We start from the raw sequence: 12,316 nt of genomic DNA, 5'->3' as shown, positions 1-12,316 counted from the left end.
TCTTACCTTACCTTAAATAACCTCAATCCAAACAAGGCCTTAAACAATGAAATATTACTATATATAGTCTATATAGATTATTCCTAATATTAGGGGGCCGAAACTACTCGTAACCATGGAAGTTCCGGCGGCCGGAGGGGCCCGGGCCCCCGGCCCCCCGTATCCGCCCCTGCCAACAAGGTCATGAGGAGGTGATAAAAGTGTTGCTGAAGCTATGGCCTTATCCAACAGAACTGCTCAATAAAGAAGGTCAAAATATTCTTCATGTTGCAGCAAAAAGTGGAAAGAACAAAGTAGTGAAATACATACTTGGAAATCCCATCATGGAGAAGCCTTTGAATGAAAAAGACATAAACACCCTTGAAATCCCATCTCTCAAAGTTGACCTACCTTGAACGCAGGATTAGAAAATACTTTAGGCGTGGTTCGAATTTCACTGAAAATAAATGGATCTCAACATATGCATAGTCACAGAAGACGAAAGAAGCTGGGAAAGGAGAAGCAAGCGGCTACAAACTCTAATTCTAACTATCCCACATGTACACGAAGATCCAGAGTCTACCATTTCTCAAGATAACTTCATACTTGTTGAATTGCAGAAAGCTGCTGAAGAAGCCAGTGCTGATTACTTCATTGATGAATTAGAAAGAATTTCAACAGAGAAGAAGGTACCTCTATCAACAATACTTAATCAAGTTGGTCCATCTGGCAATTCCTTGCTTCATTCGGCAATAAGTTTCGGAAAAGAAGAAATTGCACAATTAATTGCTTTTCATTTTCCTTACCTGATTTCCAAGAGGAATGTCAAAGGAGATACTGCTCTGCATATTGCTGCTAGAATTGGGATGCTTAGTACCATTGAAATTCTTGTATGCTGCGCAAAAGAGTTCCCTACAGCCACAGATAATAATTCAGGCAATAATGGGTTATTGAGAACTAAAAATGTACATGGTAACACTGCTTTGCACGAGGCCGTGATGAATTGTCACTGTGATGTTGTTCAATTCATTGTTTCTGCAGATCCAGAGTTGTGGTATTATGAAAATAAACAAGGTTTATCTCCACTTAATTTGGCTATCAAAACAGGGGATGTGGAAACTTTTCGGCTATTACTCAAAGCTCATCCAATTGGGCATGATTTTTCTCTTAAAAGACTACAAGGAAATCCACCTGCTTATATTGCCTTCATTAATGGCAGACAAGGTACTAGCAACAATAATTTCTTTCTTTACGGAATAAGGTACAAGTTTAGCCCTATGATTATTGGAGGAAAGGAGATTTAACTTCCACGTAGAAAACAATAGAATCTTAAACCTAACGTTTACAAGTTGGTGCAATTTCAAATATTATGTGCAATTTCAAGTCTTATTGGTTGACCAACGTGCTAGAGGTTAGGGAGTGATCGGAACATGAAACTGCACATAAAAAAATGGCTTTCCGTCAATAAGATTTGAAATTGCACCTTCTGGTTCCAAATAACTATAGCGCTAAACTTGTACCTTATCCCTTTCTCTACCGTTGATTTGTATATTTTATATTCAACGATTTTCATGTACTAATGGCCCTTGCCTAAAAGGGTAAATTGCACTTACGATCACTCAAGTACGTGTTTGTTTCACAAAGATCACTAATCTTTATTTTCTTTCAATAAAATCACCGAACTTCATTATATTTCAATAAAGTCATCCTAGCCAATTTACGTACAAAAAGCGTCGGAATGTTGATGTGAACTAGACATATAAGATAGTTGACTATATGCCAACTAAGCGTCAAGTTGGACAAGAATGTGTTTTTTTTAACATTCTTATTGTGGCTTAGGATGTGTCACATGCCACACATATGCTACCATGTTTACCGTAAAATCAAACATGTCTGACATGGTGTTTAGTTGACATATACTCATTCATCAAATGTAAAGTTCAATGATTTATTGAAAGGAAATAAAGTTTAATGACCTTCATGAAATAGACTTCCAAACTTCAGTAACCTACAATGCATTTTACCCTTGCTTGAAGTGGAAACTTCTTGAAAAGAATTTTTATCTCAACATTTCAGATATGTTAGAAGAGATGGCAAAGGTAAAACCTAATTTACTGAGCTTGAAAGATGGAAAAGGAAGAAGTGTGCTTCATTGGGCAGCATATGCAGGCATTGTTGATACAGTTCTTTTCATTTCAAGCCGATTTAAGAACAGCATGTTTGAAATGGACAATGATGGCTTCCTTCCCATACACATTGCAAGCCAACAAGGTCATGAGGAGGTGATAAAAGTGTTGCTGAAGCTATGGCCTTATCCAACAGAACTGCTCAATAAAGAAGGTCAAAATATTCTTCATGTTGCATCAAAAAGTGGAAAGAACAAAGTAGTGAAATATATACTTGGAAATCCCATCATGGAGAAGCTTTTGAATGAAAAAGACATAAACGGAAACACCGCGCTGCATTTAGCAGCAATGCACTCCCATCCTGCAGTTGTGCTTACTCTTACATGGGAAAGTCGAATAAACTTGCACCTTCAAAACAATGAAAGTTTAACGGCTTTTGATGTCAGTCCCAAGGTCTCTTCCAGCCCAGTTCCAAGACTGCAATATGTAAGCTATAACTCAATTTGTATCTTCCTGTCAATATGCAATTTATACTATACATGTTCTTATGCTTATCTTAGCATGAGAACTTGATCTCTGATATTCTGCAGAGATTAACAAATGCTGCTCTATTATCTGCTGGCGCCGGTGGAAGCATGGATCTAATGGTTAATAAGCAAATGGGAAAATTTTCTGAGCAGATGAACCCTGTGAAATTTCAGTATATCAAAGAAAGAGTCCCCATTCTGTTGCTGCTTGAAACACTTGTAGCCACAGTCACATTTGCTGCAGCTTTCACTTTGCCTAGTGGTTATAACAGTGATAGTCCAGATAAAGGAATTGCAATCATGTTACATAAGCCTATGTTTCAATTATTCGTTATATGCAACACCGTAGCTTTCTATAGCTCCATTATCAGTATGTTCTGCATTTACTGGACAACTTTAAGTGATATTTATTTTGTTTTATTTCTCTATCGGCTGTCATTAACGCTTTTCGGATTAGCTCTTGGGATGATATCCTTGGCATTCATAGCTGCGGTACATCTAGCAGTAAGCCCACTTGCTTGGCTTGCTTCTTACATTCTGCTGCTGGGAATCTCTTCGTTTCTTATTCTGCTACTGATGTTCACAGTCTGTACATTTCCAATTAAACTTAACCTGCTTTTCATGAGATATATCTCCTACTACATCAGTCATCTACTCATTCTACTGTTAGGAAACTATGATGTAGTTCCAGTTGACAAGGCAGAAGATTTTCAACATTTAAAAAGGATTGGCAGCAAGACGAGTCTCAACTCAACTCTCAACCAGTAAGACTGTAAGAGGAACGAAGCAACGAGAATTACAATTTGTTAGAGAGAAGGAAGAACCAAACTTATTCATGATGTGAATTCTAGCTGCTGTTATTAAAAAGACATTCTCTGATCCTTTTAACCATCATCAGAATGATTTTCAATAATAAAAAAGAAGCTGTGTTTTAGCTTGAGTTCAAGAGATAGAAGCCATCATAGAAGTTATTCTTGAAACGTTTCAAATAAATCTTAAATATTCATTACATGTTTATATCAAGTCTAATACATATCTGGTAGTAATAAACTGTGCTAAAGGCCAGCTCATTGTATGTCTTGAGTCTACTTCTTAATGATAGACCTAATACTGAAGCTTGGCACGTAAACTTGTGAAAAAAAAAAACTAATTGACGCTTGAATTTACAAACAAATTTACTTAAAATGACATGATTAATCCCTCGAATCAACGAGAGACGATTTAAACAAATTGACATGTATATCAATTTTAGGGCTGTAAATGAACAGAGCCGCTCATGAGCGGCTCGGTGATCGGCTCGATAAAAGCTCGGCTCGACTTGGCTCGATTTGTAACGAGCCGTTCGTGAACACGATTTACTGGCTCGGTTCGTAAACGAGCCAAGCTTGAGCAGGCCAAAGCTCGGCTCGAAAGCTCGCGAGCAAGCTCGATTAGAATATTTATGAACAAATTTTAGTTTTGTAGAAAACTATATAGTTTTGTGTTAGTTCACAAACATCTAAACTTAATATTATTTCATTTGCTATTAGATGAGTTCGTTCACAAACATAATAAATGAGTAATAGACGAACTATTTGTAAGCATCTTGTTTATTTATTCACGAACTTTGCTTGTGAGCTTGTTTATGTACACAATTAAAGAGTTATTTGCGAGCAAACTTCACAAATATAATTAACAATTTACTCACAAACAATTCATGGTTAGATAATTTTCTTAATGAACCAAGTCCAAAAGAGGATTTTGGGCTCGAAACAAGCTCAAAGCTCGTTGAGCAAGCCAAAGCTCGGCTCGGGCTCGGCTCGTTAATTTTATAGCAAGCTCGGCTCGAGCTCGAGCTCGTTAATTTTATAGCGAGCCGAGCTTGAACAGGCCAAAGCTCGGCTCGGCTCGGCTCGGCTCGATTACAGCCCTAATCAATTTAATCAAGTTCGGACTATATGCTAAAGGCCAATTCATTATTTTCTTTATTCCCTAACGTCTTGAGTCTACTTTTTAATGATAGACCCAATACTTAAATCTATAAATTTGGCTAAAATGACATGATTAACCTCGGCACCACAAGTATTTAGATAAATTGAAATGTATATGACATTAAACACGTGCATAAAACCATCACTCTAGCTAGACAAGTCTAGGGAGCCAAATATGTAACTTTAACAAATTCAAGATACCAGAACACTTTGTAAGTTCAAGACTCTAGCTAGACAAGTCTAGGGAGCCAAATATGTAACTTTAACAAATTCAAGATACCAGAACACTTTGTAAGTTCAAGGTTCGAATAAGTCTTTTTTAGCCAAATTTACTAATGTATTAAGTCTTTAAAAAATAATAATAAAAAAGGCCGAGTTCTGCAACTTGTTGTCCTATTGTCCAACCAAAAGAATCACACATCTTTAATGGTTATTGGTTAACAGTGCAGAACTCGTCAAAAGCAGTCGCAAAATAAAGTATATATATATATAAAAAAAAAAAAGTTAAGAGCAAAATCACTATAATCCAGAAAAAGTTAAAAGAGCAAAATCACTATAATCCAGATTTTGAATATAATATGATATGATGTTAACCAAGATTAAATAATTCAAATTCATGGCTTACCTGAATAAAACTGCAAGTTCTGGATCTCTCAAAACCCTAAACCCCAGTGTTCAGCAAAATCATGGCCATCATACAGACCCAGTTCCTTCCTTCCACCTTTCAATCTCCTCTCAGAACCACAAAAATCTCAAAATGTACCATCTCAAAACGTCCCCATCTCACCATTACTGCCTCCCTCTCAGGCAGGAAGCTACGGGCCGCCGTCATCGGAGGAGGACCGGCAGGTTCCTCCGCTGCGGAAGCTTTAGCATCTGCTGGAATCGAAACTTTTATCTTCGAACGTAACACCTCCACCGCCAAACCCTGCGGCGGAGCCATACCTCTATGTATGCTCGACGAATTCTCCATCCCTCTCAATCTCATCGACCGCCATGTTACTCGTATGAGAATAATCTCCCCTTCAAATGTCACCGTCGATTTCGGTTCCAAAACCCTAAAACCTCACGAATCCATCCCGATGCTCCGCCGCGAAGTACTCGACTCTTTCCTCCGAACCCGTGCTCAATCCGCCGGCGCTACTTTGATCCCTGCCCTCGTCACAAATCTCGATCTACCTTCTTCATCAAAAGAGCCTTACATCATCCACCACACGATCAACAACACTCAACGCACCCTCGCCGTCGATGTCATCATCGGCGCCGACGGAGCAAACAGCCGCGTCGCGAAGTCGATAAACGCCGGAAACTACACTTGCGCCATCGCTTTCCAGGAGAGAATCAGACTACCAGACGATAAAATGGAATACTACCAAAATCTCGCCGAGATGTACGTGGGGGATGACGTGTCACCCGATTTTTACGCATGGGTATTTCCGAAATGCGACCACGTGGCAGTGGGGACTGGTACAGTTCGCGGAAAACAACAGATTAAAGCATATCAGAGAGGTACATCATCATAAATTATGGAGTCAATTTGTATTCATATTCTATATAACTAGTGTTAAATGAATCAACTATAATCCAATATAATCAAAATTTCGTGTCTTAGTACCATAAAATAAAACAAAATTCGTGTTGTTGTAGTTGTTCAACTTAATCAGTTTATTGATTTTGTATACCATGTTTTTAGTCCCATATTATTTTATTATATTTATAGAATTTGTTTGTTTTATTTGTTGTTACCATTTGCTTTTAGAAAAAAAACTGTTTTTAAAAAAAAAACAAGAAACATCCAAACGTGAAACATCTAAAATCCTCTTTTCTAAAATGAAAAGTCAAACCGCAAATATGAAAAGAAGCACCTAAACACTCTCTAGTAAGATTTAGACTCATACTTATTTAAGTTTCAAAAAATAATATATTTTTTTAAATATTTTATATTATTTTAAATTATTAGATTAATTAATAATGGTCTGTTAGTATCATGTTGAGTCACATAATACGTTTATAAGTTATATATAATTTCATTTTCCTTATTAAAAATAACATGTTAAAATATAGAAAATTTGAATCGTATTTGTAGATAATAATTATAATTTTATTATATTTATTAATTAAGTTGATAAATAAATAAAATAATAAAAGAATATAATAATAATAATTTTAGATATTTATATCATTAATTAGCGATTCAATTCCATATGAATTCAAAAATGGCTTATTAACCATCAAGCTAAATCCAAAAAATTAAAGTTAAAATCACCATTAAAGTTGGCAAGCGACTTATTGTAATCAACTGTTGTAATCAATTAGTTCTAAAATTTACAATATTTAATAAATTAATTGAAATATAATTATTTGTTTAGCTATTTGCTGGTTGCCGTTTTTATTTGCTGGTTGCCTTTGGAAAATGCTGTTTTTTCAAAAAGCAAAGAGTCTCTGCTTTTGTAAAAAGCTACTTTTCAACCGTAAAAGGCAAACAAGAGGTGTTTAACCAAACACCTAAAACTAAAATTAAAGTTTATTGCAAAATCTAAAAAATAGATAAACAAAAACCTCTTTAGACAGAAAAGTTATTTGACTTTTCAAATTAAAGTACCAACTGTAACTAGAACTCCATACTATCAAAATAAAATCATTGAACTAAATAAAAAAATTAACAATTCAACTCAAAATCAAAATCCTATCCCTCAAAATAAAATCTCATCAATAAAACCAAAATATTATTGTCACTGACCTTCAACTATTTATAGCTGTGAGATATTTGAATTGGTTGAGTTTTGAATTCAAAACCTCACACCTCCATTTTGTGGCAGTGCTACTTCATAAAGTTGTACAATATATTTTTTTTTTGCTTGATAGAAGAACTTTTCAGGTAACAAAATAACATCTTGAGAAAATAGTGGTTCGGAGTACCCTAATTTGAGAACAATTAGGATTAATCAGAATAATTATAGCATTAGCGGAACAATAAATGTGCCGTTTGGTTTGCGGAATAGAATGGAATGAAATAGAATGGTTATTCCAAAGGAATAGAATATCAAAGAATGAAATAGAAATTCTTAGGAATTACTATTCCTATGTTTGGTTAATGGAATAAGGTAGAATGAAATAGATAATATTTTTATTAAAAAGACAATATTATCCTCAAATGTAATTTTTTATTTATTTTAAAATTTTAATTTTTTACTATAAATTGTTCAAATATTTAATATATATTATTTTAAAAAATATAAAAAAAATAGAAAAATGGGAAACACGAAAGACGGAAAAAAACACGAAAAATACATTAAAAACGAAAAAACAATAAGAACATGAAAACGGAAAAATTGTAAAAACACGAAAAAAGAGAGGTAAAAAAACAAAAACAAAAGAAAAAAATGAGATAAAAGTGGAAAATGGTGAAAATGCAAAAACATATAAACGTGTTAATACAAAAAAAAACACACACGCAAAATATGAAAAACACAAAAAAATGTGCAAACCGTAAAAAACACAAATACATGAAAAAAGTGGAAAACACGAAAATGTGAAAAAAAATGAAAAACGTGAAAAAATCGAAAAACACGAAAACATGAAAAAGTGTTAAAAACACGAAAAATGCGTTTGTAACGTTTTTTTATGTTTTTCCGTGTTTCCCAAGTTTTCTTGTTTTTTTCCGTTTGTTCACGTTTTCTTATTTTTCACGTTTTGTCATGTTATTGTGTTTTATTTTGCATTTTTTCGATTTTTCACGTTTTAGTTTTTCGGTTTTTCCCCTTTTTGTTTTTTTTTTCGCGTTTTTGTATTTTTCGTATTTTGTTACTTTTTCGTGTTATTCACGTTTTTTCATGTTTTTCGTATTTTTTCATATTTTTTTTGTTTTTAACGTTTTCGTGTTTTGTTTGCGTTTTTCGCATTTTCATGTTTTTCATATATTGTCACGTTTTTGTGTTTTAGCATTTTTCGTATTTTTTCGCATTTTCGTGTTTTTATTTTTCACGTTTTTTAATATTTTGTGTTTTGTCACTTTTTCGCGCTATTCCTATTTTATGTTTTTCGTGTGTTTGCTTCTTTTTTTTTGCGTCTTCGTGTTTTTCGCATTTTGTTCACGTTTTCATGTTTTTCGCGTATTTTATTTTTTTTGCATATTCTCGTGTCTGTAACATTTTCACATTTTTCGTATTTTTACATTTTTTAACGTTTTCGTCATTTTTCCATTTTTCACGTTTTATATGATATAAATTATGGATTGACCAAAATTTATAAGATTTGGGAAAGTGATTAGAGAGAAGATTGAGGATTTAATGGAGGATAATTTTGTAAATTATAAAAATATAATATTAAGAATAGGCTATTCCTAACCTAAATGAATAGCTATTCCATGAAATCAAAGAATAGGGATTCCATGGAATAGCTATTCCATAAAAAAAATCAATCAAAGGTGGGAATAGCTATTCTTTAAGAATAGGCTATTCTATTCCCACCCTATTCCGCGAACCAAACGAGCGCTAAGGGTAATGGTAAATGACAGAAGAAATTATAATAGATAGCATTTTGATTTTGGAGGTTCTTTGGAGAACAAACGAGTGTTATGCGTAATATTTAAAGTTTCTCAAAATTAGGACTGATTTGATATTTGACGATTCAATTTGAGCTAAAGACCCTGGATTTAAATCCAATCAATGTAATTACCTGTGTAATTTTGTCATATACAGGTATAAGAGAGAGAGTACGGCACAAGATCAACGGCGGAAAAGTGATCAAAGTGGAAGCACATCCGATACCGGAGCATCCGCGTCCGACGAGGGTACGGGGACGAGTAGCGCTGGTGGGGGACGCAGCTGGCTACGTGACAAAATGCTCCGGCGAAGGGATATATTTTGCGGCGAAGTCAGGGAGAATGTGCGGAGAAGCGATCGTGAAAGCATCGGAAAGAGGAGAAAAGATGATCAGTGAGGAAGATCTGAAGCGAGAGTACTTAAGAGAATGGGATAGAGAATTTCTGAATACGTTTAGATTCTTGGATTTGCTGCAGAGAGTATTTTATGGAAGTAACGCAGGAAGAGAAGCTTTGGTGGAGGTATGTGGGTATGAATATGTGCAGAGAATGACATTTGATAGCTATTTGTATAAGAAATTGGCTGAGGGAGATAGATGGGAAGATGTGAAAATGGCTATGAATACTGCTGGAACTTTGATCAGGTGTAAAATTATGGGGAGAGAAATGGAGGCTCTTAAGGTTTAGATTAGTTTAGGGTTTTGTGTTTTTCTTTTTTTTTTTGTGTTTTGATTTTGTTTTGGAGGTTGAATGTTCTGTAAATATTGTTTGTGATTTACAGAACTAATTTTTCAACAAAAGCTCCTCCTTTAGCCTTATGAGCTTCATCCATGAGAACCTCCTCCGAATGCAATAGATCCTATTAATAAAAACAACATGCTTTATTATTGGTAGGGCTGTACATTGGTACGGTTAAAACCGTATATCGACCCGATTAAATTCGGTTTTTTTTGAAAAAAAAGTTAATAATAATTGCATACAAAAATGTAATATATACATAATTTATATTGTTTTATATAGGCCTAATACATAAATAACCTCTGAACTTGTCCAAATATTGCAACTGTCCCTTCCAACTTTCAATTGTAACAACTTACCTTTTAAACTTGTCCAATTGTAAAACATAACCACAAATTGGAATTTTTTTTACCCCGTACTTGAAACAACCGTAAAAACGTTTTCCCGAATTCGTGTCATGCTAAAGATCTGATTATCACACTCCACGACCATTGCAGTTTTTGTATTTCACGTGTTTCTTCAATAGCAGTTCATGTTAGCAATTTGGAGTTATATTTTACAATTGCACAAGTTTGAGGGGTAAATTGTTACGATTGAAAATTCGGGAGGGAGGGGTGCAGTTGCAACATTTGGACAAGTTCAGGGGGTTATTTGTGTATTAGGCTTTATATATATATATATATATATATGAGTGAGATCCAGTGCGACAAGAGGTCTAGGTGTGGCAATGAGCTTATTGTGTGACATAACAAAACTACATAGTTTTGGTGATAATTGAAAAGGCAAGGTAACAAATTTGTAAATAAAATAAAACAAAATAGATGATAGAGAAAATTGTTTTATTTCTTTTCTTTAAAATACATTTTCCCGACCTTTCTAATCTAGTTTTTCGAAAATTTTTATACTATTTAGACGGTCATTTTAAGATCCCTGAATGTCAGGTAAAAAAAATTCCGGTAAGCAAAATCTGGGTGGGCGTTTTTCGGCAAGAAAAAAAGTGTCTATAAAATTTTAAAAATTTTTCAGAAATTGTAAAATATTATTCTGAGAAACTTTAATTTTTGGATCGAAGCGAGATTTTTTACAGTTTAGTCCCAATAAAATGTTTTCCTTAATTTTATCTATTTTACATGCTTCAACAATTTGTTGGGTCAAAACCGTAAGAAATATCGCTTTGAGCCAAGAATTAAAGTTTCTTAAAATAATGTTTTACATGTTTTCAAATTTTTTAATAATTTTCTGAACATATTTGTTATTTGACTTACATTGTTCCGACAGTGTACGAAATTGTTTCAAATCAGTGTACCATTTGTTCCAACATAATACTTATATTGTTCCAACGGAATAAATCAGCGTACCAATTTTTCTAATAAAATAGTTATATTATTCCAGTATAATACTTATATTATTCCAACATAATAAATCAGTTTACCAAAAATTCCGGTGAGCGGAATCCGGGTGGGCGTTTTCCGGTGAGAAAAAAAGTGCTCAGAAAATTCTCAAAACATTTCATAAAATGTAAAATATTATTATGAGAAACTTTAATTCTTAGGTCGAAGCGGGATTTCTTGCAGTTTAGTCCCAATAAAATGTTTTCCTTAATTTTATCTATTTTACATGTTTCAATAATTTGTTGGGTCAAAACTGTAAGGAATCTCGCTTTGGGGCAAGAATTAAAGTTTCTTAAAATAATGTTTTACATGTTTTGGAATTTTTTGATAATTTTCTGAACACATTTTTCATCCTACTTATATTGTTCCGACAGTGTACGAAATTGTTCCAAATCAGTGTATCATTTGTTCCAACATAATACTTATATTGTTCCAACAGAATAAATCAACGTACCAATTTTTCCAATAAAATAGTTATATTATTCCAGTATATAATTGTATTGTTCCAACATAATAAATCAGCTTACCAATTGTTCCAAATCAATTTTATTATCTATAATTTTCAATTTCATTTTTATTTTTTAGTATTTAATATAGTATCTTCAAATTTATATTAGTTATATTATTTAGAAAATAATTCTAATTCTTATATTATTCCAACAGAATAAATCTGTGTACCGATTGTTCCAACAGAATAGTTATATTGTTCTAACAGAATACTTATATTGTTCTAACAGAATTGTTATATTGTTCCAACAAAATATTCCAACACATAGTGCTGACAGGTAGGACCAAAAAGTGCCCTGAAAATTATCAAAAAATTTCAAAAGATGTAAAACATCATTTTTAAGAAACTTTAATTTTTGGCTCAAAATGAGATTCCTTACGGTTTTGACCCAATAAATTGTTGAAGCATGTAAAATGGATAAAATTAAAGAACAAGTTTTATTGGGACTAAACCGTAAGAAATCATACTTCAACTCAAGAATTAAAGTTCTTCGAATAATGTTTTACATTTTCTGGAATTTTTTGAGAAATTTCT

At 33.5% G+C, this 12,316-nt stretch overlaps 2 protein-coding genes across 2 annotated transcripts; both read left to right on the top strand.

Annotated features, from left to right (window-relative positions):
- Nucleotides 1–302: 302 nt before the first annotated feature.
- LOC136222295 (protein ACCELERATED CELL DEATH 6-like) lies at nt 303–3,701 on the top strand. The gene is made up of 3 exons (XM_066009892.1): nt 303–1,203; nt 2,056–2,591; nt 2,696–3,701. Exons 1-3 carry the CDS (start codon nt 447–449, stop codon nt 3,398–3,400), a joined length of 1,998 nt encoding a protein of 665 aa, XP_065865964.1. The 5' UTR covers nt 303–446; the 3' UTR covers nt 3,401–3,701.
- A 1,587-nt stretch (nt 3,702–5,288) lies between these two features.
- LOC136222296 (geranylgeranyl diphosphate reductase, chloroplastic-like) lies at nt 5,289–10,053 on the top strand. The gene is made up of 2 exons (XM_066009893.1): nt 5,289–6,111; nt 9,303–10,053. Exons 1-2 carry the CDS (start codon nt 5,289–5,291, stop codon nt 9,830–9,832), a joined length of 1,353 nt encoding a protein of 450 aa, XP_065865965.1. The 3' UTR covers nt 9,833–10,053.
- Nucleotides 10,054–12,316: the final 2,263 nt, after the last annotated feature.

The sequence above is a fragment of the Euphorbia lathyris genome, chromosome 3 (assembly GCF_963576675.1).
Source record: "Euphorbia lathyris chromosome 3, ddEupLath1.1, whole genome shotgun sequence".
Lineage (NCBI taxonomy): Eukaryota > Viridiplantae > Streptophyta > Magnoliopsida > Malpighiales > Euphorbiaceae > Euphorbia > Euphorbia lathyris.
This window is presented reverse-complemented; position numbering and strand designations above follow the sequence as displayed.